Raw genomic sequence first — 26984 nt, forward strand, 5'->3', positions numbered from 1 at the left:
TGGTAAGAACAGGGCTGCTCCGGGTCCAGATGGTATTAACTTATTTTGGTGGAAAAAATTATCTTCTACCCATAGCCATCTGGCCCGGATATTTACAGCATTCATCAGAGGCAACGAACCTATTCCGTGCTGGCTTGTTGAAGGGCGAACCGTGCTCATCCCTAAGAAAGGTGACTTGTCCGGCCCAAAGAACTACAGGCCTATCACCTGTTTGAATGCGGTTAATAAGACTTTCACAAAAATCTTGAATAATCGCATTCTACAGGAGATAGATCCTGTATGGCAACAGATATACGAACAACGTGGCAGTAAAAGAGGCCTGTCAGGTTGCAAAGAGAATCTGTTAGTAGATCGTTGTGTCATTCAAGACGCGGTCTGCTATCAGCGCAACCTGTCAATGGCCTGGATTGACTACCGTAAGGCATTTGATTCAACATCTCATGAGCTCATTCTTTTTTTGCTCAAATGCATTGGGATCAATCGCGATACAGTGGGATGCATACAGCGTACGATGCAACTTTGGCGAACACGGTTCCACATATCATGTGTCAACGACAAACGTGTGACCGAAGTTGTACAGTATAAACGAGGTGTCTTCCAGGGAGATTCTCTGAGCCCTCTGCTGTTTTGCATCTCACTGCTGCCGATATCTGTTGCGCTACGCCGTACTCGTGGATACTCAGTGGGCCCACCAACTGATCGGAAATATTCGATCAGCCACTTACTCTACATGGATGATCTGAAGGTATATGCTCCTGATGAGGAACACCTTCAGACAGCCTTGAATATCGTAGGGGAGTATACACGGGATGTCGGCATGGCTTTTGGGTTGGACAAGTGCGCGGTCGTTAATCTGGTGAAGGGTGTGCTCTGATTTGCGCGAAGATATCGAGTTAGTAGATGGGAGCGTCATTGACCATCTTGACACCGGAGAGTCGTACAAATATCTAGGGATTGACGGGAGTCCTATGCAGGACGTCTCGAAAATCAAAACGACTCTCTGCAGCGAGTATGGGTGGAGACTCCGGAAAATCTGGTCATCAGAACTTTCCGGAAAAAACAAAGTCTCTGCAACAAACATGCTTGCTGTCCCAGTGCGTGACAGCATTTTTCCCCTCACCCTCTTCCCAACTAAAAAATAAAAAAAGAAAAAAAAAAAACAAAAACTACTCTACTATCTGGCACTGTTTTACGCTATTGCTAAAATAGCCGAGAGTCAATAAGCCCACATGTCACGTGGAAGATTATTTCAATTAAGTTTAATTAATTATAATTATTGTGGATTGAACTGGAGGTTTGGTTATCGAGGATTTTGGAGGTCAGGAGGACCCGGAGGGTTTGGGATTGAGGGAAAGGACTATTGGAGAGGTCAAGGTCTTGCTGGAGTAATTGGTACGGAGTTGAAGTGAGTGACGTTAATTTGTCGGCATTATATTTGTTATAAAATTAATGAAATCAGCATTAGCAAAATCGAAAATGGAGCTTGTAGGGGATTTTTCCAAGTTTTATAAACTGCCCTTTACATTACTGTGCGGCCATTATTTGCTGAGATATCAATAATCAAAGACAAAAGGATCCTTTTTCATTTGAAGGCTGATATCTCAGCAGCAAATTGACGTACAGAGAAACAAAAAAAAGCAAATTGTAGCTGAATAAATTTCCTAAGCGAGCCAAGAATTCGTTTTTTTGAAAAAAATTTTTCCCGGCCCCGTAGACCTCAATAACAAAACCAAAAAATTTCTAAAAATTTTTTCTAGACCTTTTTCTTATGATTCCGCAAAAACCGTGGCTCGAAAAAATATTTTGCTGGAAGATCTCCAAACTAGAGATTTCAAGCTTCAATTTGCTTTTTTTGTTTTTTTAATACGATTATTTTCCACGAAAATACAGCCGTTCAAAAATCACTAAAAAATTCATAAAATTTTTATGTTCCTTTAATTTTTTGGATAAGTGTATGATGAAATAATATATTAATAATGAAGAAATGGCGTGAAGCACGAATAAATTTAAAATATATACAATTCTCTTTCATTAAAATTTGTTATGTTTTTTTTTTTAATTCTATTAGTATTTTTTTAAAATTATAATTGAACCTACTCAAAATATCTCGATTAATAACAAAGAAAAAATATATGTAAATAAAAAAAAAAATTTTCGATCGTAAAGCACACTCTGATGCTTCGCATCATGAGTTGTGCAATAAAAATAATTGAATTGAAAAAATTCAGGCTTACCAATTAGCAAAAAAAACAGCTGTACTAGTACGGTAATGCGCAACCCCCCTTGGTGGAATAAATGTACGTATAATGTATAGATATATCATCTTTTCATGTTAATTTTACATAGATATATATAGATATAGTTATACAGTCTTTCTTATTCTTTTATTAATTGTAACTAAACGACACTGAGTTATCTAGCCATTTGCAATAGGGAACTTACAATTCTTTGAAAGAATTCAAAAAAAAAAAAAAATTGATTCAATTACTGGATTTTTTCGCAAGTTATCATGTACAGGGGTTCCATACTTGACGGACAGGAAATTTTTTTAAACTACTGTTATGTTTTTTTCGTTTTTCTTGAACTAAACAAATTTTTGAAAAAAAATAGAACTAATCTCTATTAAATTATCTTTAAAATAGTATGCAAAATATCTCAATTCCGTGAACTAACAAGGGTACAATAATTGAAATAGTTGCTGAAACGAGGTGAAAAAAATTTTTCGATCGTAAAGCACACTCTGATGCTTTGCATCATAAGTTGTGCAATTATATAACCATGTCAACCTTCCTGATATGCTAAGTATAAGGTCTCTCTTTTAATTTTAATACTTTTTGATCCAGTACGGGGTTATCCTCGTCCTAAGATTCACTGAGCATAGCTAGACTGGTACGTAAAACACCTTTAAGTTTTACATATGTGTGGGCCCTTGTTTTATCAAGACCACAATTAAATTAATAAAATCAGTCGACCCATTACAACGTCGAAGGTACAAGTTTAGCAAAAATGCACATAATTGTCGAAAAAAATTTGCTGATACAAAAAAAAAAATTAATAAATGAGCAAGTGTTGTAAATCACACAAATACTGTCCTCATCAGACGCACTTAAAAAAAAAAGGCATGAATGAAGTAGCTCAAATAAAATTTGAAATATTTTAAAATAAATTGAAGAAGAGGGTAACAATTACGTTAAATGACACGAAACTAATATAACATGAATCTTTGTAAAATAAACTATTGCTACATAAAGAAGAAATTGTCAGATAACATTCAACAGCGAATAAAAAATTACATCGAACAACTCAGAAGGATATGCTCATGCAAGAATCCGAGTATTGAAAAAAATTATTCGCCCAACCAATAATCGACAAATGACTATGTTCTGATTTAAGTCAGGTAATGTTCGATAAACGTAACAAAACATACGTCAATCGGTTCTCAAGCTAAAATTCGAAAAGGAATGAAAACTGCAAGACCATTCCAAAATCTATAGCTACAAAATCCATTCTTTAGAGTGTTCAGGACATTGTCTTTCTGAATTTTTTTCCAGTATTTTAAGAAACTACATCATATACATTTATATTAAAAAAAAAAAAACACACACACACACACAAACACGTAATGTAATTTAATCTTTTTCAGGGATTCGCGATTGTAGACACCAGAAATTGTTTACGAAACGGACTTATAACGAGGAACGAAAATTATAGAATTTAATATTTATTATTGTAAGTGCTAACATAGTAATGAAAAACATTAAGGCGAGCGGGAGGGGGGGGGGGGTTAAACACTATAAAGCATATGATTAGGAAGTATAAAAGAATATGGCAAGATTTTATACTTCTTAATTGCTATGAAGACGATAGCCTCCACGTGGCGTGTTACGGGCAACGGCAGAACAATTGATAGCTGAAAAGAAGATAGAATATGATGATCATTTTACGTAACCAGCGATTGGATAAATCATTTCAGTCGCCATTAGCAGCAAATCAGCTTTTAATGGCGGCAAATATTGCCAGAAAAATAACAAATGATCGAGTTATTACGTAAAAAATAACAAAAAATAAATTAAAACAAAGTCAGAACATTAGAGAACTGTAAATCGCAGATGCGAAACTATAAGGACACTCGACAGTATCATTGCGAAATTGAAGACTGCAAAATTTCTCGCGATAAACATGGTTAAGATCTTGTTACGAAGTTGGTTCGTGCGCCTCCGTCCATACTCGGCCGAGGTACTGTCACGTGGGAAGATGCGTCGGCAAGTCTATAAAAGAGCGCGCAATCAATCATTTTCAGCTTTTTCATTTCGGAGGTACTAGTATAACTCAGCTTTTACTCTGAGTTATCTCGGTTTTGAACCAGTCACACTTAGTTGATTGCGTAAAGCTCCCGTACACTTAGTTACGACAACCGTATTGTAATTACACTTAGTTAATTACGGTACAATAGTATATTAGTTACACTTATTTAACTATTATACGAACGGATACAGTGTGTGTGAGTGAAGTGGCGATAAAATAAGTTTTTCCGTTACTAAATTCTTATTTTATCAACTAATACCAGTACTTGAGTGAATTCGTCTGCGTTATCCTGCCCACCTATTATCGTTAAGGGTATTATAAGCTCCATCCTGATCCAACAACCGGTCCAAGAGGGGTATCCTGAAGGATCAAGCCACGTTCAAAGACATCGAGAACGACTACCGAACTCCAAAATTAGGCTAAGTACTAGTATTAGGTTAGTTTTGTTAGGCTAGTTCGGGTAAAACATAACAGACGAGTCGTATGATTGAGCTAGCGGGGCATTTGACTCACGAAGGCTATATAAAAACATCTTAAATACAGTTTAAACGATCCCTGACGTTTCGATCTTTTATTACAGCTACAAAAAAAAACTTGTAGAAGCAAACTCAATAATGCCAAAAGAAGAATTTGAATAAAAATAGAACAATTCGTTGCGACTAATTAGAGCTCTGATACCCGAAACTCCACAGAGGATAGATAAGTCGACGATGACATTGTAAAAATCTTACGAGTAGTTCCAGCAGTCTTGGCAATCTTTGAATTCTTATGGGACGGATAAGACTTCATATAAGATCGAAAAAAGTATTTGCGTTGATGAAAAAGTTACATAATATTTAATGAAAAATTAATATACTTAGGGGTAGTTTTGGGGTAGTTCTGGCAGTCGTGGTGATCTCTTGATTTTTTTGAGCTTTTTTAGACATTTAAAAAAACCTCAAAAAAATTTGCGTTGATCAAATAATTAGAGAATATTTAATGAAAAATTAATATATATTTAGTGGTAGTTTTCGGGTAGTTCCGGCAGTCGTGGTGATCTCTTGATTTTTTTTTTTACTTCTTTAGATCTTTAAGAAAACCACAAAAAATATTTGCGTTGATCAAATAGTTACAGAATATTTTACAAAAAATTAATATATTTAAGGGTGGTTTTGGGGTAGTTCTGGCAGTCTTGGTGATCTCCCAATTTTTTGGAGGCTCATGCGAGTTGAATGAACTGCTTAAAACATATTTGCGTTGATCATACTACTCATCTGCTAATTTAAAAAAAAAATTTTTTTCGTTGGCCACGAACGTTCGGAACTTCAGGTACATGCTACTAATTATTGAGTGTATAAATAATTATTGCTCGCGTGTAATTAATTATAAATTAATTAACGCTGTCTCAACCGCTATCGGCCACGTGTCGCATATTTACATGATCTAAGTTGTTGAATTCGCTATTTCGCAGAAGGAATAGTTCAGTCGAATAATTCATTCAGTTCATTTAGAAAAGATATAGCTAAATTTGATCTTCCTCTGCAAATACTTAGCATTATGTACAGGTGATCGGAAAATCAGTTTCCATTAGATGCAGTTCAATCTGGACAGTTCCCAGAAGATCACTTATATCTATACACACTAAAAAAATTTAATTTGCTTTGATTCGATTAGAGCTGCCGCTAAGTATAAAATACGGAAAAATTAATATTTGAAAAGTTGTCTCTTAGTAGGATAGAAAATCGAGCAATAACATTGAAACAGGCAGTATTTATTGGTCAAGGTCATTTTGAATGGTCTTCACAAAGCATATACTTACTTTAAATCGGTTCTCATAAAATATGCACTCTCTTGGTCGAGACATTCGAATGTCAGATCTCACGTTAGTAAGTAATGACTTGACGTCTTGCATTACCTGCAAAGATTAATTCGTAACGTTAGTATGAAATTTATATGGTGTCTTGCATTTATTCTTTTTTTTTTAACAATAATGGTGAATATTAAGTTTAACTCATGCTTCTGAAATTTATAATGATGTATTCTGTGACACTTCAAGAACAGGAATTTTAGTCATACTTGACTAAACAATAATATTTGTTCTAAGTCATAACTATTAAATGTACTGAAACCTTTAAATGGACACACTCGTTGCTTTCTGGAATCATGTAATGAGCACGAGCGAATTATTTTTGTTTGACGTCATTTCATACGACTAATTCTTTAATTAAAGAATAAATAAACCTGATTTATTCATTTAAACAGATGAGTGAAAAAATTTGTTTTGAAAAAAGGTTTGATTACTAGAAACTGAATGGACAAATAACTTTGAGTCAGAAGAATAGTTTCAGTTCGTTTAAACCGAGAGTTGGGGAAAGTGATGGGCGGTATCGAAAAGTATCGATACTCAACAAATATATTAATACTCCCGATACTTTGGTATCGAAAAAATGGTATATTTGGTATAAGGGATGAAACAAGACGATTTCAAACTAAGGTGAGCTTGGTTGCCCGGGCCGCAGGCGAGGGCTGACATCACCCGTAGTCTGAAATCGTGTTTTATCCTGAGTCACACACAATACTTTTCATGATTACATGCATCGGAACTTCAAAATTCAGTGTCAGCAGCCAGTAAAAAACAAGTTAATTTCGAGCCGATGATGCGGAGAACTAGTAGTAGAGAAATATGTGATTTACAGTCACTTAGTAAATAGTAAATAAGACAAAAATATTATTTTTACTCACTTTTTAGTGATTTTATTTGGTTAATTAAAACTGTTTTTTAAAAAATGAAATGAGTAAACTCAAGTGACACGTAAACAAATGATAGTAATAAAACTGCAAATGAACATTAAATATAACTGACACCGGGCAGAAACAATTGTGTGCTTTTCCCAGGGTAGAACCACGCATGTTCCTGCTCGCTGTGTGAAAGTATTTTTAAAGTATGAATTCGCTAGCAGTTGTCTGCAGCATCGGCTTGAAATTAGTTTTTTTTGGCGGGCTGTAGAGACACTAAATTTTCAAGTTTCGATGCTGGTATAATGAAAAAATTTCACTTCCTGTTGTAAAAGCTCATGACAGTTCCTGTGTTAACATAATTGCCGCAAATTCCATTATAAATACAAAAATAAATAATACAAAACATTAGAACAATCACAATAATCTTAGGTAATTTTCACACAAACTTTCAACTTATTGTCATAATGTATTATGTAAATACATTATATTGTGCCTGTGCTAAATAAAACTCAAATTTTTTTCTTTTTTTGGTGTCTACAGTCTAACGTACATAAATTTGTTATTTTTTATTTTTAAAGTAACAGATAAAATAATCAATTTAATGAAAATTATTGTTCATTTCAAACCGTTCATCAGTCATAAATGAATTATTTGATTTCATAATAATTAACAATGAAACGATGTTCTTAGCAACATAAATAATCTGTCTATCGATTGACCCTGCGGGCCCGCCCTAAAACTTCCCGCTGTTTTCGAGCTCCTTGAGCTCGAAAACTTTGTCGTGGATACGTTTACGAGCTCCTCGAGCTCGAAAATACTTTTTTATGCCTATCTTTTCGAAACAATAGTTTTTTACCATTTTTTCTCCAACGATATCTCTCAAACGAATAAACCGATTGAGACGATTAAGGTCGCAATCGACGCGTTTTATCAAGTTCTAAAGCTGATCAAATTTTAAATTCGATTTATCGAATCGATTTTGAGATATTTCAAAAAAACTAAAAAAAAATTTTTTTTTTTAATTCTTTCGACAACGGTTTCTCTTGAACGAATGAACCGATTTTGATGGTTGAGGTGGCATTCGACGCGGCTTATAGAGCTCTAGAGCCCAGTAGATTTTGGAATCAATCCATTGAGCACATTAAAAGTTATCAAAAAAAAAAAAAACATTTTTGCAAAAATTTTATATTTGGAATATCTCTGAACGAGCCCTATCGATCAAGCTCAATTTCTCACAGCATCAAGATATTGACAAGCCACGTCGAATGACACCTTACAGTTCAAAATCAATTCATTCGTTCAAAAGATATAGGTATTTACATACGTACGTACGTACGTACATACATACACTCGGACATTACTTGAAATTAGTCAGAATAGCTTCCTAGGACCTCAAAACGTTGACATCTGATGAAAATTCGATTTTCGTAAATCGGACCGAAACCAATAACTTTCCGAATTTTTGAAAATTTACAATTTTCTTAGCGGGAAGTAAAAAATATAAATTTTCTTTTCTAACAATCATATAGAAGTATAAAAATTACGAAATTTCATTGTTGAGGATAAAGTGGTTTTAATGATAATCACTATATTCCTCACATTTTATGGCTTAAAGAACTTAAGAAAGTTAGTTCGATTAAATGATCACTGTTCAATCTGTTTCTGAGCTTATTTTTCATCACCCCAGCTTAAGAGAATACTCTTTCTGATGGAACAGAAGTTCCAACTACGCTTAGATAATCAAAGGCGATATTTGGTTACAATGGAAATGAGAATTTAAGCATACACCAAAATCTTATTGAATCATCAGTTCGTGGTATTATAGGCTGATTAATGAATTGCCTCAATTCTAAATATGACGCATCAGCTGGTTGAATCTGTGAGTTAGTTTTTTTTGCTACCAAGTCATCGAACCGTATGCGGTCACCCACGTGTTATAATAAAATTTAAATAATACTCCACAACAAAATAAAATAATAATCAGTTTAATTTAAATTATTGCCGGATAATATTTCAAATCTGTTCCATAATTATAAGTTATAAATAAATACTTGTTGTGCCTGAACAAGCCCTTTAGGCTGAGTTAGTGCAAGAGGGTGCCAGCCCGTTTTTACAAAACGGACAAAAATTTTTATACAGGGGGAAAATTTGCAAGGAAAGATCCGAGCGAGTAACCAAATGACAAGGCAGATAAAACTATCAAATAAAAGTATAAATAATAAATATGATAGCAGTAGATCATAAAAATAATAAATAAGAATAAGAAAATAAAATTCAATCAGTAGAAAAGATACAGGGAAATCAATATCAAATTTTCCAGATAGCTGTTGGCTTCCACTAATTTAATTATGTAAAAATCCCAAATAACTCACAATAATTATTTTTAATATAAACAGCAATTTTTAATATCTGGCTATTCAGCCTCAGACGATGCAAAACAGTAATAATTTAACCCCTGGGGGTGGAATTGACAAACATAAATTCCCAAATAAAATAATACAGAAATTCCATAAACAATTAAGTAAATAATTAAACAATAATAATTTTAATTCAAACAAAATAAAGAAGTAATGTCATCGGAATTAATTTTAAATAAAAAAGTAATAACAACAATTCAACGCTGGGTCATCTCTTTATACGTTAGATAGATTAGATTAGATTAGATAAATTATTTTATTGTTCGTAGAGTCAAACAAATGTTATATAACATAGTTGCATATATAATATACAGAATAAAGTATGTATAAAGTTAAATAAAAATATATAGTAATTGTAACAATGTAAGTAGATTTAATTAGGTTAGTATCACAATAGTATGAGACAGTCATCTCAAACAGTTCAGCACAAAAAGTAGGTATCAGTTGTAAAGTAGCCACTTATGCAATTCTTGCTTGAAAGTCGTTGTACATCGAATACTTCTGATGCTCTCTGGGAGATCATTCCACGAGTATGGAGCAGCCACAGCAAACGAAGCTTTATAAGCTTCGGTACGATGTTGTGGGATAACCAGTGTAGTAGAGGAGCTAAGGCTACGCAGATTTCTGGCCACCGTGTAAACTGCAATAAGGTCAGCTAATTAAGATGGTGTTCGTTCAATGAGAGCCTTACGAACTACCATAATCAGCACACGCGCTCTTGCTTTGGAAGTAGTTAGCCATCCTAGCTCAGTTCTAGCTTGAGAAATTGGTGAGTCCCAAGGCAACCTCAAGATATAGCGCACGCCTTTGTTTACCAGCCGATGCAGAGCTGTATCAAGTACTGTATCAATGCCATTTAATGCTGCAGAGCAGGAGTTGATATGCGGTAAAATGAGAGGGTTAACGAGAGGTTTTCTCATATTGACATTGGTAAAGTCCTTTAAGTTATAGAGCTGATAGAAGGATGAGTTGACTTTCGAAGTAATGTGGTCTACATGCTCCTTAAAAATTAGCTTTGAGTCAATAAATACCTCAAGGTTGCGTACAGAGTCTACGAAAGGAATATCCAATCCATCACAGCAAAGATTGAGCTGAGACGTGTCAATCGTGGTAACAAAAGACTTTGAGCCAAGAATGATAACTTTAGTTTTACTAATGTTGAGTTTTAGTGAGTTTGCTGCAGCCCACACACTAATGCGTGCTATATCCTGATTGACAAGCTCAATACGGTCTTTCAGTTCATGAGGATAGCAGCCTGCATAGATCTGGAGATCATCAGCATAAAGAAGACGCTTACACTGCCTGATGCAGATTCCAATGTCATTGATGAACAGAGATAATAGGAGTGGACCCAAGATTGAACCTTGTGGCACCCCACTTTCAGTAAGACACCAGTCGGATAAGTTTTCATCCGGATCCTTGACCGCCTGCGACCTGCCCACTAAATACGACGCAATCCAACGCGCAGCATGTTCAGAGAAGCCTATTATGACTAGTTTTCGCACTAGCAAACTATGTGATTCACCGTATCGAACGCTTTCGAGAAGTCAAACAACATGAGCAACGTGACCATTATTTTATCAGAGTTGAATCTGACGTCATTTATTAGCTTAAACAGTGCTGTTTATGTACTATGACCTGTCCTGAAGCCACACTGGAATGGATCCAAGATGTTATAATCTTAAATGTATTTGTTAATTTGCTCGAAGACGATCCTTTCAAGAACTTTTCCGAGTACCGGAAGCAGAGCTATTGGGCGATAGTCCGAAGCACTAGCTGGTGTAGGCACTTTATTAATAGGCACAATGATTGCTCGCTTCCAAGCCTCGGGGAAAATGCCACTGTTGATGGATTTGTTGAACAGCTCAGTGATGTACGTAACAATAGCAGGCAAAGTATGCATGATAAGAGAGAGAGAGAGAGAGAGAGAGACAGAGACGGCGACAACGCTCTGAATTCATACTCAATTCTAAATCACAAACCCAAGTTTCAAAATTATAAATTTTCGATTAAATACAATATAAAATCAATTGTTTTCTAAATGATAATTATTCGTTTAATAATTATTAATAATAATAAATTAATTAATTATTGACCACTGGGGAAAATAAAATAATTTTGAATAATTTAAATCAATTAACTCAATAATATTAAAAATAGTGTAAATAACATAAATTAATTAATTCAAATACTATAAATAATAACAAATAAATTATTTGATTGACGGCTGAGTTATATGAATAGTTTTAAATAATATATCCATTAATTTGAATAATATAAATGATAATAACCCAAGTAGCACACAGACAGCTTTTAGATGTCTTAAACACGTCTTTAAAAAGGACAAGACAAAAGTTTTTTAGCTCAAAGACACCTTTTTTGATATAAATACGACATGCAAATGTTGCTTCCAGAGACATGAAACATTTGTCATCTTTTAGGCTATGCAAAAAAGCTGTCAAAATGGTTGTAATTTAATTCAACTTTTATTATTACACTATCTAAGACAACTATATGCAAACTGGCTATGGAGGTAATATTTGAACCATACAATAAGACGTCTTTTTTTACTCAATAAATACAACACATGAGTTGTTTTAAAGACTTATTTTTCAAATACTTAAGATTTATAAATTAAGGAATATCAATAAAAGTCAACTTGAAAACAACTTGATAAATAATAAATAAAACGTTAGATATTTGCGTCACTTTTAACATTCGCTTTTTGCGGGGGCATTTAAAGGCTGATTGGAAAAACAAAAAATTAAAATAAAATAAAACATTACCATAAATTTTTTTAAAATTTAGGTAAATTTATTAGTTTAGATAAAAAACGATAGATATTTTTAATTAATGTAGGTGCATTTAATTAACAATAAATAGATATACTAAACTAATTAGTGTTACGAAGTTGCCTTGTGCGCCTCCGCCATCATGTGACCTCAGGTAATATCACGTGGGACAGTGCGTCGGCACGTCTATATAACGGAGCGCAATCAATCAAAATCAGCTTTAACGGTATAACCACCTAGAATCCTTGTAATATTCTAGCGAGTTCTTATCAGTCAATCCAGCAGTGCTGTATTACATTTAGTTAATCAGCAATAAAGTTAACATTTAGTTTAACTTTATCTCAGGTTGATCCAATTTACATTTAGTTAAATTGCGAAAGCTCCCGTTATTAATTACGGTTATCAATTAATAATACCGATCAGTGTGTGTGAAGTGGCATTAATTAAGCATTCTCTCTTAATAAAATCTTAATTAATATTTGATACCAGTGTTTGAGTGAATTCACCTGCTATCCTGCCCACCTTTATCGTTAAGGCGTTATAATCGCAGACTCATCAGGTTTAGCCAGTCCAAGGTCACCAGGGACTAGGTCTCTAGGCTAAGTACTAGTGTTAGTTTAGATTTGTAAGGCCAGTTCGGGTATAAATTATAAGAATATATAAAATAAGAGTCTCATTGGGTCTGAGTAGCTAGGGTAACCCACGAAAAGGCTGTTAAAACATCTCGTACAGTTTTGAACGGCAACCCACCGTTTCATTAGTTATTGATTTCAATTAATACATAAAGAAAATAAATATTCAAAAGGTAGTAAAAAATGAGTGATATTTTTTTTCTTCAATTTTCTAAATCTAACTCCTCTCTTTCTCGTTGTATTTCGGCTTCTACTGCTGCTGCTCTTACAGCATCTTTTATTTTATTTTTTTCTATATTTTTAAGTCTGTCATCCGCACGCCTTTACTAATTGGCCAAGTGACCACTGACAACATTATCAGTGCATTGGAATGATTTGACCAAAAGAACTGTGAAATGAAAGATAAATAAGTGGCATACATAAACTCTAGTGTAAATAAAGTCGTAAATTTATTAAGTAGACTCATTTTTCATTAATTTTATACCTTTAGCAATTTTAGCAAATAAGCAAATTGATACTTTTAGCGTGCCAGGAGTTATTCTCTTCCATGTACAGCTTTTTGCCAAACTGTCGGTCATCATGATTTTCATGATTTCGTAAGCAGCTTTCTGTACAGAGTTTTCACCTATCATAGAGATTTTTTTTTCTGAAATTAAAAATATAACGAAAAAAAAATTTATTAATAACGACAATGGAAATTAAGAGTTCTTTCAAGATTAATCTCAAACTTGGAATCACTCTGTCACTCGGCGTTGCTAGATTTTACAAAATCAAAAATATCATACAGGGATACTTACGAAGAAAAGACGAAACCGTTCATCTGTTTTTATTTTTTTATCTAAGTCCAACAATTCTTTCAGAGTCCGACAAGGATTGAAGTTTAACTCATTATCATTGTCAGCATTGGGTTTTTACTTCAAAATATTTAATATTTCGTTCATCATTGTCAACATCATGTCAGAACGGTTTCGTAAAATTTGTAAGGAAACAATTGAAAAAATAATTAAAACAATATTCAAATTATCTGTGCAATGTAATTATAATAACATATATTCAGAGTAGACTTAAAATGATAAAAATTTCTTACTTATTTGACTGACATAATTAGTATATTGTAACGCTGGGGTACGTTATCCTGCACTTACTGGTGGAAGGGTGCAGTTCGTGGGTCAAAGTTTGCCCCGCTAGCTCTTTATGAAACTCTGACTGTTGATATTTAAGTTAGTTCTTAATTAACTTACCCGAACTAGCCTTACAATTCTAAACTAATACTATTACTTAGCCTAAGATTGTGTTCGGAGATGGAATATGTCCTTGATGTCCTTGGACTGGCGTTGGTTGACCCTCGGAAATCTTCTCCTTGGACCTTGGTACCGATTCCCAATGTATGGGCTAAGAAGACCCTTAATTGTCTAATGTGGACTTAGGGAAAGCACAGGTGAATTCACTCAACACTGGTTTCAGGTATTAGTTTAATTATTTATTGAACTAATAATAAACTAATTGCCACGTCGCACACACACACACTGGTTACCAATACAATTACTGTACTTAACACGTACAGGGCTTTCTACCAATTTATTCAAATAATTGCTTTCGGTATAGCAACAAATCTGAGCTATTAATTATTACAAACAAATATGATGTAATAACTACAGGATAATTTATTGAACTAATTATCGCGGACACTTGACGAATTACCAACAAATATGAGTTAAGAATAAAATTGATAAATAGTAACGACAATCGGCGAACAGGTCGATTACTATCGTGTAGAAGCTAAACTCAAAAGACCGATTGCTATGAGCAAAGCTAGACACAAAAAGCGCCGGTAGCACGTTGACGCGCTCTTTTATAGACAGAACTGCTGCACTAGTCATGTGACAGTTCTGTCCCGATGACAAACGGAGGCGTACGATGCCAACATCGTAACAATATATATTACCAGAAGAAAAATCTGAAGATCCTGCGTTACTCGCATCGTCAGGAAAGTCATTATTGACTTCAATCGGGTCTTCAGTATGATTAATTTCAACACGATAAATATTGGTTTCCTGCACTAGGGTTTCTTCATCTTGTACAGATATCTCATCACCAGAACTATCGGCTGACTGGTGAGATTCATCATCAAAACAATTATAATTTGAAAATGATTATGTATGCATACAGTGGATAATACACTGTAAAAAATCGAGAGTATATATACAGTTATCGAATTTTTTTACCTGATGTACCGATATCGTTCACTTTTAATCGGCCATGATTATCCAATAAATTATCTACAACTGGAAGAAGCTGCCTTTTACCCGATGGTGTGTTAATTATGATAAATTTTTCACCATTTTCCGTTTGTACAATTTCAGGATCCGTTACTACACATAGATTATTATTTATCCTTTCTTTTTTACTTAACAGTGTCTTTTCTCTTAAATTTAATTTAATTTTTCAGTAGGCGATATTTTTTTAGATGTTTTAGTGGAACCTGTAGGAAAATTCATATTAGTTTCAAGTCAGATATTTAAACAAAAGGAATCATCGGTCCTGTAGTTATATTTATATATCTACACTCGACAGGAGTGTTGATTAAGCGAGTGCATCTAGTAAATTAAACTTGGTTTAAAAATTTCTATAAGAATATTGTTAAGTATTAAACTTTAATCATTAAATAGTAAAACAACGAAACATCCATGATACTTAAATTAATTATACAAGTCAAAATTCCAGATATTTCAATACTTTACTAGACCTGTTACGTACCATTGTATCAAATAATTCCTAGTAATACTTTATATAGTTGATACTTATATAGTTATTAACGTAAATATACAACAATTATATAAAAGGCAGACTTTAGTATTTTTTATAAAAAACCTAGAAAGAATAAAGACTAAATAAAAAAATATTGAAAGTTTAATTAATTTTAAAGAAGTCATGGGGATTCTATCGTGCAAAATATTAGAAAATTAAACATTGATCACCAATTGAGTCCTTACTCGTTCCAAAGGATTTATTAAAAAATTTTGAAATCCTGGTGAACTACTTTTTTTCCCGTTGAATGTTTATTACTAGCCTTCACATAGTGAATATCACATAAAATTGAGTAAAATATTAGTAAGAAAATATGAGTTAACACTGCAAACATGTTAAATTGAACAATTAAAACCTAATTAATTTTAAAATAAACTTGAGCTGAGTGCCTTCAGTATTAGCTTAGTTGAGGATATATTTATCAAAAATATTTGATTTTTACTACGTTGCAGTCAATTAAATGAAAGGAATGAAGAAAGTTTATTTCAGATGAAGACGTGATACCTCTCTAACTGGTTGTAATGGTCGGTAACACATAAAGTCTAAAATAATATTTCATTCATGGTACATACTGTACTTTTTATAATTAAATGCATTAAATGTTTTAGTTCCAAAATGCTAGAGGCAGTCGAAATGATGTTTAAAACGCGTACAAGTCCTAATTAAATGATAGTCAAATTTCTTGGTTAAAATATCATTATTATTCTAAGTTGTTTAATGAGCACAAATATTATTCAGATTCGAATAAAGTTGAGTCAATAATAGCAAATGTAGCAGAATAGTAGTTTATCTATCGAGTGCGATCGTGTTTAAGACGCGAGTGTGAAGATTGGTGCCCGAGCCAAAGGCGAGTTCTTGTTTGTCTTTTAGGAGTGGACCATTTTTATGTGGGTTAATCGTTAATTGATTAGAGTTTACTTCTTTCAAGTGGGTATAGATGCTTAAAAATTTGTATGTAAAGAATGATATTAAGTACAATAGAGATAAATTTTTTTATCGTTCGGAATGTGAAATCGGAAAAATATAACAGTGATTATCGGAGTATGGAATTGAGAAACCCTTTCTTGTAATTTCAGATACTGGCCAAAATTGCAATTCTGAACATTCTGATGCTTTTAGAATTCCGAAACGCCGTGAGTCGTAAGGATAATCCTCAATTTCATCTGGATTTACAATCTTACGACCTAAAATAACAGGATTATTGTTATGGTAACAAATAAATTCGACGAACACTACTCTATTGTTTTTTATATAGCAGCAATTATCTGGAGATTTATTTGTTATTTTGAACGTACCGAACTGTATTACTTTGAATGTATTTTCGAAACCAAAGGGTAGTTGACTACATTTTATTTTTTTCAAATCCCCAAGGATTAAATCCTGAAGAAGAATTTTTTAACGTAACTCTAGCTTGTTTCGATCGTTCACTCATACGGTTCATAATTTCCGATAACGGTAAATAACCACTTTTTAGTGTATTTTTCTGTTACGTCCAGCTAAAATGCTGAACGTTGTAATTTATTGCTAATTTCTGTTTTATTAATTAAAATTGAGCCGACGACCAGATTTTATTTTTTTTTTATTATCACTTTTATTTCTCGATAACATTTAGTGATAAGACATGACGTAGTTGTAAAATGCTTTTAAGGAATTTAGACTTGTTTGCTTTGACATTTTTTTTGAAATACTAGAGCAAACACCCAAATGTAATCTTAATGACCCCTCGGGCAATTGTAAAGGCCCAAAGGCCAGCTGGAAACACTTTTCGTAGAAAACCAAAAATATTTATCAACGAAAGTGTACGTGGAATATATTTTTAGTTACAAATAAATATAATCTTAATCCCTCACTTTCTCTTTGAGTGCTCTTTTGTTGAGACATCTTGGCATCACAAAACAAATAGAAACATTAAATTTTAATGACGAAATAGTCATTAAATAAAATTCAATAATTTAAAACAAATAAAAAATATTCAAATAAGCAATTTAAAAGAATAAATAACAATCCAATAAATAATTTTTAAAACGTAATATTCAAATAATCGAATTCTCAAAGAATAATTAATAACCAAATAAATAATTCATCAACTTTAACTACAAGAATAATTAAAAATTTAATAAATAATTCTTACCAAAAATTATGAGTAATGTAAAATTTAAGATAGTAAATATAATTTTTGAATATTGTAAATTAGAGTCGGCTGACTAGCCACCTAATAATATTTTTCTTTTTATTATAATCTTAATAATTTTTACTTTTTAATATTACAAATAGAGTCGGCTGCTGGCCACCTATTTTAAATTCAAATTAGGATTCAATTGACTAACAAAAATAGTAGAAAACTTATAACAATAAATAAATAATATAGGCTCAACGCCAATCAAAAAAAAAATATAAACAAATTTAAACAACAAATAAATAATATAGGCTCAACGTCAATCAAAAAAATATAATGTTAATTAAAATTAATATTTTAAGTTAACAAATCATAATATTACAAAGAATAATAAATAAATTTAAACGTTCAAATTTGAAATATTGTTATAAGTAAAATATTGTACATGTGGATGTATGTGTGGGTGCGCACGCAAATAGGCCCACATAGGGATGTGCCCTTACCGCTTTCCTAAGGTGAAAATATTAGAGAAAGGGAAATGACCCATAGGAACTGTGTTCCGATTGGACACAGTTTTCCCCCAAACAATAGACGAAATAGGATCCGATAAGAAAACATAAAAAGGGTCGTTAAACACTAAAATAGTTAGTCCCGGACAAGAGGTCCATTGAGGCAGTGAAGTTCAAGTCACAGTGTCTTCACAAAATTTAAGTTACACTAGTTCCGTACTAGTTCAGCTTTATACAAGTGTTCTCACACTTAGATTTATCTTACGCTAGTTCCGTACTAGTTCAGTTTTATTCAGCGTTCTCACGTTTTCACACTAGTTCCGTACGAGTTATAATATACAAGTGTCCGCACACTTACATTATTAAGAGTTATTAAAATTAGTGGTTTTAATAAGTTTAAATTTAACTGTTAAAATAAATTGTTAGCGAAAGTAATACCTAGAGTCAGTGAAAACTACGATCAGACAAACATCCAGTTGCTGCGACTACAGGTACCGTAAATTTAAATTATAATATAAGACAATTGAATTTCCAATTCACTGATAACTCGTGACACAAACAAAAGAGATAATTTTCACGTTTAAAATTACTGGTTCTCATCGATTATAAAATAAAATCCCAATAGTAATATTTCATTGTAAAATTCAAATTATGCGAGTAAGTGTAGGTGGCTCGCCACCTTATGTCCTCGCTATAATTCCGAATTATTAATCATTTTTTCTGTTTATACAATTAGTGTCGGCTGGTTAGCCACATAATTATAATTTTAATCTCGAATATTGTATTCATATTGTTGAAATATTTTTAGAATATATAGTAATTTAATTTGTACATCAAACATCTTTTATTTTGAACACACCTCCCAGATAATTACACTCAGTGTGATCCCGGTCTATTGGTCGAAAGACTAGGGCCGAAAATAATAATAATAATAATAATAATTTGTCCAAAATATTACGGTACAAGCTACCATTTTGGACATAACATTTCATAATATATAAAAAATTTTCAAATGGAAAACAACTGAAAGAATCTAACGGTCCATAAATTAAGCAATAACGCGCAATATAAACAAGATTATGTACGTCGTAAATAATATAATTCTCACCATATAGTAGTTTCGCCAACTCTACAAACTCTACCATCAATTTATTCGCGTACTCGTTCTCTCTCAAAAATTTTTCAGGATCGCATAGCATCCTACAAGCACAATTTAACAAATTAAATTGACGAAGTCTATCAGGATTGATCATTGGACGTAAGATAACTGGACCTAAATATAATAAAAATAATCGGAATTCCGTAGCTTTCTACCGATTAACTTCGGTTAAAGTTCGAGGCTTGCGTACGAAATCTGACGGAACGAACTTTGAAAAATCACAAAATACAGCATCGATAATCGCGAACGATTTTCGTAATGTTATTGTACAGTTATATTCATTAACCCATACAGTCAAAAGTTTTTTTATAACACCTAAACAAATTAAATGCATCTAGTCCGAAAAGAACAGGCTAGTCATACTTCTTCCTGCAGTTTGGAACGGTAAACTTGCAATGGAGTAAGGATGTTCTAAATTTAAGCGAAAAGTATTGTCATCTCGTAATGCTATATTAGAATTAAGAAACAGCCTTCGATAATTTTTAGTTACACCACGATCTAAACACTCGCCGCATCGACTATTGTGCGCTGGAAAGCAACGAACAAAATTTCTAGCCGGTGTGTCTGCTAGGATTGCTTTAATAAAAATTTTAAATGTTCGACCATGGGAATTAAATCTTTCAGTATTTAATTTTTTATATTCTTTCAAAAAAGGATTTAGAAACTCCGCCACCGGTGATGGTTTTCCTGGACCATTAAATCCAGAAATTACGAAAGGCTCAAAATCATTATGATCACTACATAATTGACCTAGGATTGGCCATATTCCGCTCTTAGAGCTTTTTGAATTTGGTAGACCATCAGTATTTATTAACAAATACAAATTTGTTGGTAACTTCGTGGTATCAATGTTATTGAAAATATCAATTAACGCTAATTCTAAACCGTAATGTATAAACGTACCGGAACCAATATAATTTTATTATTATGTCGCGGAGTCTTTAATAAGGTCCTTCCCGATGAAAAAAGATTTTGTCTAATCATATATGATCATGCATAATTGTCTATTTATGATCAGATCCAAAAATTGGCCATGTCTGATCATACATAACTTGATCTGTTTATATATGAACAGATATGATTATATATAAACATGCATGAACGAATATAGTTATTTTTAGAATCTCATTTAGAATATCTGTGAATTATTAATTAAGTAATTTAACTAGTATTTATTGTCTTTATCAATATAAATGTCGGTTAAAATTAAGTAATAAAAAAAAAAATTATTACCCGTTGACTACTATTTTGCTACAAGGTCACCCGTCCAATTAATGTCCCATGCCGATGCTGCTTAACTTTGGTTATCGATGGATTGTAGTCTGATCCTCTAGTCTGTTATACACTTATAATCAAGAAAAGTTTATGGCATTACTTAACTCAAATAATCAAATTGATACTTTATACTTTTAAATTGCTGCCGAAACCTTTGAACATTTTTTAAGTAATGGGGATTTAAGTTTGATTGATAGTTGATAGAATAAAAATTTAATAACTTTGATATTAAAAAATTGTCATATTATTTAATATATATATATATATATATATTAGACCGGTTCAAAAAAATCGACTATTTTTTTTTTTTTCAAAACACGCAGTGAAATATCTTCCTAGTCATGAAAGAAGGAGCCTGTGGAAACGGAAGCTCTTAATATCGATTTTGAAAGGTCGCTTATCGTAAATTTATATTGTACGTTTAAATAACATGGGAAAAAAAATTTTTTATTTTTTTATTTTTCTAGCTCGGCATTTGCACGTCATATAAATGAGTCCATAGCATATTCTTGTATAGAATTTAACGCTCTACAAAAAAGGTCTCTTATCATTTTTTGATAAATCCATCCATTCGAAAGTTATTAGAGCTGGAAGTCAAATCTATAATAAATTTCCAGATCTTTTTACTTTTCCAGCAAAACTATCAGACTATTCAAAAAATGTTGTAGAATCTTTTTTATAGACAATTTTATTCCCTGCAAATTATTTTTAATGAAGTTCATTTAAATTCCGCATTGTTCTCTAGTTATTTTCGTTTTAATCTTAAGTTCTCAGAATAAAGTAGAAGACTATTATTTTTACGAGCTTGGCATTAAAATGGAAATAACTAGAAAACAATGCGGTATTTCAAAGAACTCCGTTGGAAATAATTTGTAAGAAATGAAATTGTCTATAAAAAAGATTCTATAACATTTTTTTATTAGTCTGATAGTTTTGCTGGAAAAGTAAAAAGATCTGGAAATTTATTATAGATTTGACTTCCAGCTCCGATAACTTTCGAATGGATGGATTTATCAAAAAATGATAAGAAACCTTTTTTGTAGAGCGTTAAATTCTCTACAAGAATATGCTATGGACTCATTTATATGACGTGCGAATGTCGAGCTAGAAAAATAAAAGAATAAAAAATTTTTTTCCCCATATTATTTAAACGTAAAATAGAAATTTACGATGAGCGACCTTTCGAAATTGATATTGAGAGCTCCCGTTTCTACAGGCTCCTTCTATCATGACTAGGAAGATATTTCACTGCGAGTTTTGAAAAAAAAAAAATAGTCGATTTTTTTGAACCGGTCTAATATATATATATATATATATATATATATATATATATATATATATATATATATATATATATATATATATATATATATATATATCTATCTATATATATATATATATATATATATATATATATATATATATATATTGGAACTGTATACATAATTGAATATTTATAGGTTTTATATCAATAAAGTCTGATGAGATTTAATCATACATAGACATATATAACTACATATAAGTTTATATCAGTCATGTCTGATCAGATCCAATCATATATAAACTTATATATGATTATATATGAAGTTAAAACAGCCAGGTATGATCATATCTAATTATATATAGACTTATATATAATCAGATCTGATCATATATAGACTTGTATATGATTATCTATGGGGTCATAACAGCCAGGTATGATCAGATCTAACTATCTATAGACTTATATATAAATAGATCTGATCATATATAGACTTATATATGGACTTTGAAACGGTGGGTTGCCGTTCAAAACTGTACGAGATGGTGGAACAGCCTTTTCGTGGGTTACCCTAGTTAACTCAGACCCATGAGACTCTTATTTTATATTCTTTTTAGGAATATACCCGAACTGGCCTTACAAATCTAAACTAACACTAGTACTTAGCCTAGATCCGTGTTCGGTGAGATGGTGATGTCCCTGATGACCTTGGACTGGCTGGATCGCTGATGAATATGTGATTATAACACCTTAACACTAAAGGTGGGCAGGATAGCAGGTGAATTCACTCAAACACTGGTATCAATTGTTAATTAAGATTTTATTAAGGGAAAAGCTTAATTAACGCCACTTCACACACACTTATCAGTAATTAATTATTGACCGAAATTAATAACGGGAAGCTTACGCAATTCAACTAAGTGTGAATTGGATCAACCTGAGATAAAGTTAAACTAAATGTTAACTTTATTACTGATTAACTAAATGTAATGCAGTACTACTGGATTGACTGATTAGAACCCGTTAGACTATTACAAGGAGTCTAGGTGTCCAAACCTTAAAAGCTCGTATTTGATTGACCGCGCTCCCTTATATAGTCGTGCCGACGCACTGTCTCACGTGACATTACCTGAGGTCACATGATGTCGGAGGCGCACTAGGCAACTTCGTAACAACTTATAACAGCCAGGTATGATCAGATCTAATTATGTATGGGGTCATATATAATTATATATGATTCCATATATAATCATGCATGATTATATATAACTTCATATATGATTATATATAATCATCCCTGGTGGATCTGATTTGACGGTATTTTTCGGTATCACTACCGTAGTTTACGGTAATGCCACCGTAATTAAGTACGGTAATTCTACGGTAAGTTCCGGTAAACTACGGTAGATTCCGCGGAATTTTCCTTCATTTCCGCGGAATCTACCTAGTTTACCGGAACTTACCGTAGAATTACCGTACTTGATTAGGGTGGCATTACCGTAAACTACGGTAGTGATATCGAAAAATACCGTAAAATTAGATATGCTCACAGGAACAGTAATTGTACCGTAAATTTTGCGAAATTCATCTGTTTAAAAGCTATTGGAGCTTGAAGCCCAATTTATAGGAAGCTTCGAGATCTTTCTTCTTTTTCGGTGAAACTATCAGACTTATCACGAAACGTCATAGAATCTTTTTTGTTGAGAATCCTATTCATTAAAAATTATCTCCGATAATGTTTTTTAAAATCCCGTATTTTTTTTCTAGCTATTTCCATTTTAATGTCAAGCTCTTAAAAAAATTAGTGTTCTGATCGATTTCAAGAGCTTGACATGAAAACGGAAATAACTAGTAAACAATGCGAAGTTTTGAGACACTTTATTGGAGGTAATTTGTAAAAAATAAAATTGTGTACAAAAAAGACACTCTAACATTTTATGATAAGCCTGATAGTTTTACCGGAAAAGTAAAAAAATTTAGAAATTTGCTATAAATCTGGCTATTAAGTTTAGAATAAATTAATTTATTAGAAAAATTTAAATTTAAGTTAAGAATAAAATAATTCTTGTAAATAGCACGTAATAAATCGAATAAATTATTTTTCCTAACGTATTACAACAACGCTAAACTTAACCAATAAACTCAGCATGTCATAAACAAAAATTAAAATGATTATTATAAACACTTGTTGAGCGTATTCTCACGCAAAAAATGTAAAAAATCACATAACATAAATTTTCATGTTTCAATTATTTGAAATCAATTGATTTATCATTTAAATCCACAAGGATAATTATTCAATAATGTAACGCTTATAAAATAAACAGGAGACACTGCGCAGAAAATCTAATGGCTGATTATCTGGCGAGGGAGCAAGTTTCAGCTACTCACACGAGGGAGCGTGTTTCAGGTTTCAGCTGTCTCAAAATAGCCCGGCAAATTCAAATGTATGAAACTTAAAAGAAAGAAAAACTAAAAACTAAAAACTAAAAAAAATAGTTTTCTGAATGCTTTCAAGAGCTCGACATTGAAATGAAAATAACTAGAAAACAACGCAGGATTTCGAAAAACTCTATTCGTAATAATTTGGAAGGAATAAAATTACCTTCAAAAAAATTTTATGACATTTTGTGATAAGACTGACAGTTTCGCCGGAAAAATGAAAAGATCTCAAAATTCACTATAAACTTGACTTTAAGCTCAAACAACTTTCAAGCAGTTGGATTTATCAAAAAATAATAAGAGACTTTTTTTTGTATAGCGTTTAATTTCCTACAACCATAATAATCTTGCATACACATCCGTTTATTGGTTTGTGAGCTTTAAATTTTCTATACTTTCAATTTTTGGACACCATGAATAAATAAAAGTGAAAAATGTTAGTACATCAACTTTTTTGTGTCCATTTTTCTCATAATATTTCCAATTTAACCCATACCTGAATTGTAGTAGATTTTCTAAGATATGTTTATCTTATTTGTTGGTAGATTTAGCCATTTTTTCTAGCCTTTTATTTTTGAGTCCCAGATGGTAAAAGTTATTAAATTGTAGTAAAACTTTAAGTACTTGCCAAATTTACAGAAATACATTTAGATAACTGTATTCTACGGTGGCAGATAAAAAATTTACGGTAAGAATACGGTAGGCTTACCGTAAAAGAATTTTATACCCCTTTCGGAATTCTTGCGGTAGATTACCGTAACTTACCGTAACTTTACGTGGAAATTCGGTGGGATACGGCAATTTTACCGCAAAATTCGGTAGCAATACGGAATACTACGGTTTTACGGTAGTTTACGGTAATTTACCGTAAATTCACCGAAATTTCGGTTTTTTACCGTATTTCAGGTCCGCTAGGAATATATGATTAGACAAAATATTTTTTCATCGGGTTGTTGAAGCTAGAAGATCATCATGGCCACTTTTACGAAGCGCAGATAATAATTCATCCATAGATGAGTGTGATATCGAATTTTTAACTGTCCAATTTTGTAAAAAATTTTGTCAATTAAAGGATTTGTCAGAATTTGTAGTGACAAAATCCGAATATTCAGTTTCGAGAGTCGTCTGATCATTTGGAATATTTTTTTCTTCACAATCAACATGCAAACCTGCTATCAACAATTCATTTAACTTTTCTTCATCACTGTCACTTAATCTGTCAATATTTACATATTTTTTTACGCTTACTTTTTAATTTTATATTTAATTCTTGATGATTTATGTTCTCTACATTTGACATATTATTTATCAAAGAAAGATCATTATCAAGCATTGACTTCAGCCTTTGTCTTTGCTGTTGACGCGATATTAAATTAAAATTTTTTATCTTTTTTTTCTCCATTTTAAATTGATTTATTTGTTCAATTTAATATACACTAATGAAAAAAATTAGAGGATCAAAAAAAATTCCAAATTTTTGGGCGATTCTCAACAGGCCCTAACTTTGAGAGAAATGGTCGTACAAGAAATAAAAAAAAGGAAATTTTAGCTCCAAGTGTCTACTGTTTGGATTAGATTTTCAAAATTTTTGAGCGTGAGCGGTTTTAGAGTAATCTTAGAAAAACGAGCAACAAAAAAATTTTCAAATTGAAAAAATTTTTTTTTTTTTTGGTCTTCGGGCGTGGAAAAGATTTTTTTTTCTTAACCACTATGAGGATCAGATACCTTCATTATTCAGCTTTAATGTCTTTTTTTATGGACCTTGATACGTACACTTTCCGGCGAGATATCGGTCTTCAAATGGAAAAGGATCCTGTTGTCTTTGATTATCGATATCTCAGAAACCAATGATCACACAGAAAGTTAATAGTGGGTTTTAAAAACTTGAATAAATTCCCTTCAACGATTAGCCATTGCTTTTTCAAAAAAAAAAAAATTTTTCAAAAAAATTTTTGTGTGGAATAACTTCAGGAAATTTACAAAACCAACACCCAATCATTTTTAACACGTTTTCGTCGCTGCATTCCGTAATTTTACTGATCTCTCGGTCATTAAATTCAAAAAAAAATTTTTTTTTTTGAAATTTTTGTTTCGAAAAAAAACTTTTTTCTTTTTTGGAAATTTGAGCACTGTCTGCAATAAAATTGTGGATAAAGCTCCGAAAAACTTTTTTTTTCATCTTGTTAATGATTATGAGCTTTTCAGAGCAAAAAACGTGATCCTTTAATTTTTTCGAAAAATTTGATCGAGTGAAACAAATAAACGGCTGGTTGGATTCATCTGGCTCTTTGTAGGGCTTTTGTGGACATATTGAACTGTAAAATGCACAGTTAACATTACCAATTTCCACAATATTTTCGTTTCAGCGCTTGATTTTCCAAAAAACCACAGAAATCACTTTTTTTATTACATTTTTTAATTTATGTGACGATAGGAAAAAATTTTTTTTTTGAAAAAGCAATGGCTAATCGTGGAAGGGAATTTATTCAAATTTTTAAAACTCACCATTAACTTTCTGTGCGATTATTGGTTTTTGAGGTATCGATAATC

At 32.1% G+C, this 26984-nt stretch overlaps 1 protein-coding gene across 2 annotated transcripts in view; it reads right to left on the reverse strand.

Annotated features, from left to right (window-relative positions):
• Positions 1-26984, reverse strand: part of LOC130673548 (neither inactivation nor afterpotential protein C-like) — a 1009353-nt gene that overhangs the window by 937855 nt on the left and 44514 nt on the right. For both annotated transcript variants that reach the window (XM_057478586.1, XM_057478585.1), the window contains exon 2: positions 6104-6199. In XM_057478586.1, coding sequence (XP_057334569.1) covers positions 6104-6199 — 96 coding nt within the window. The remainder of the gene's footprint in view (positions 1-6103; positions 6200-26984) is intronic.

Source organism: Microplitis mediator, chromosome 8 (genome assembly GCF_029852145.1).
Source record: "Microplitis mediator isolate UGA2020A chromosome 8, iyMicMedi2.1, whole genome shotgun sequence".
Lineage (NCBI taxonomy): Eukaryota > Metazoa > Arthropoda > Insecta > Hymenoptera > Braconidae > Microplitis > Microplitis mediator.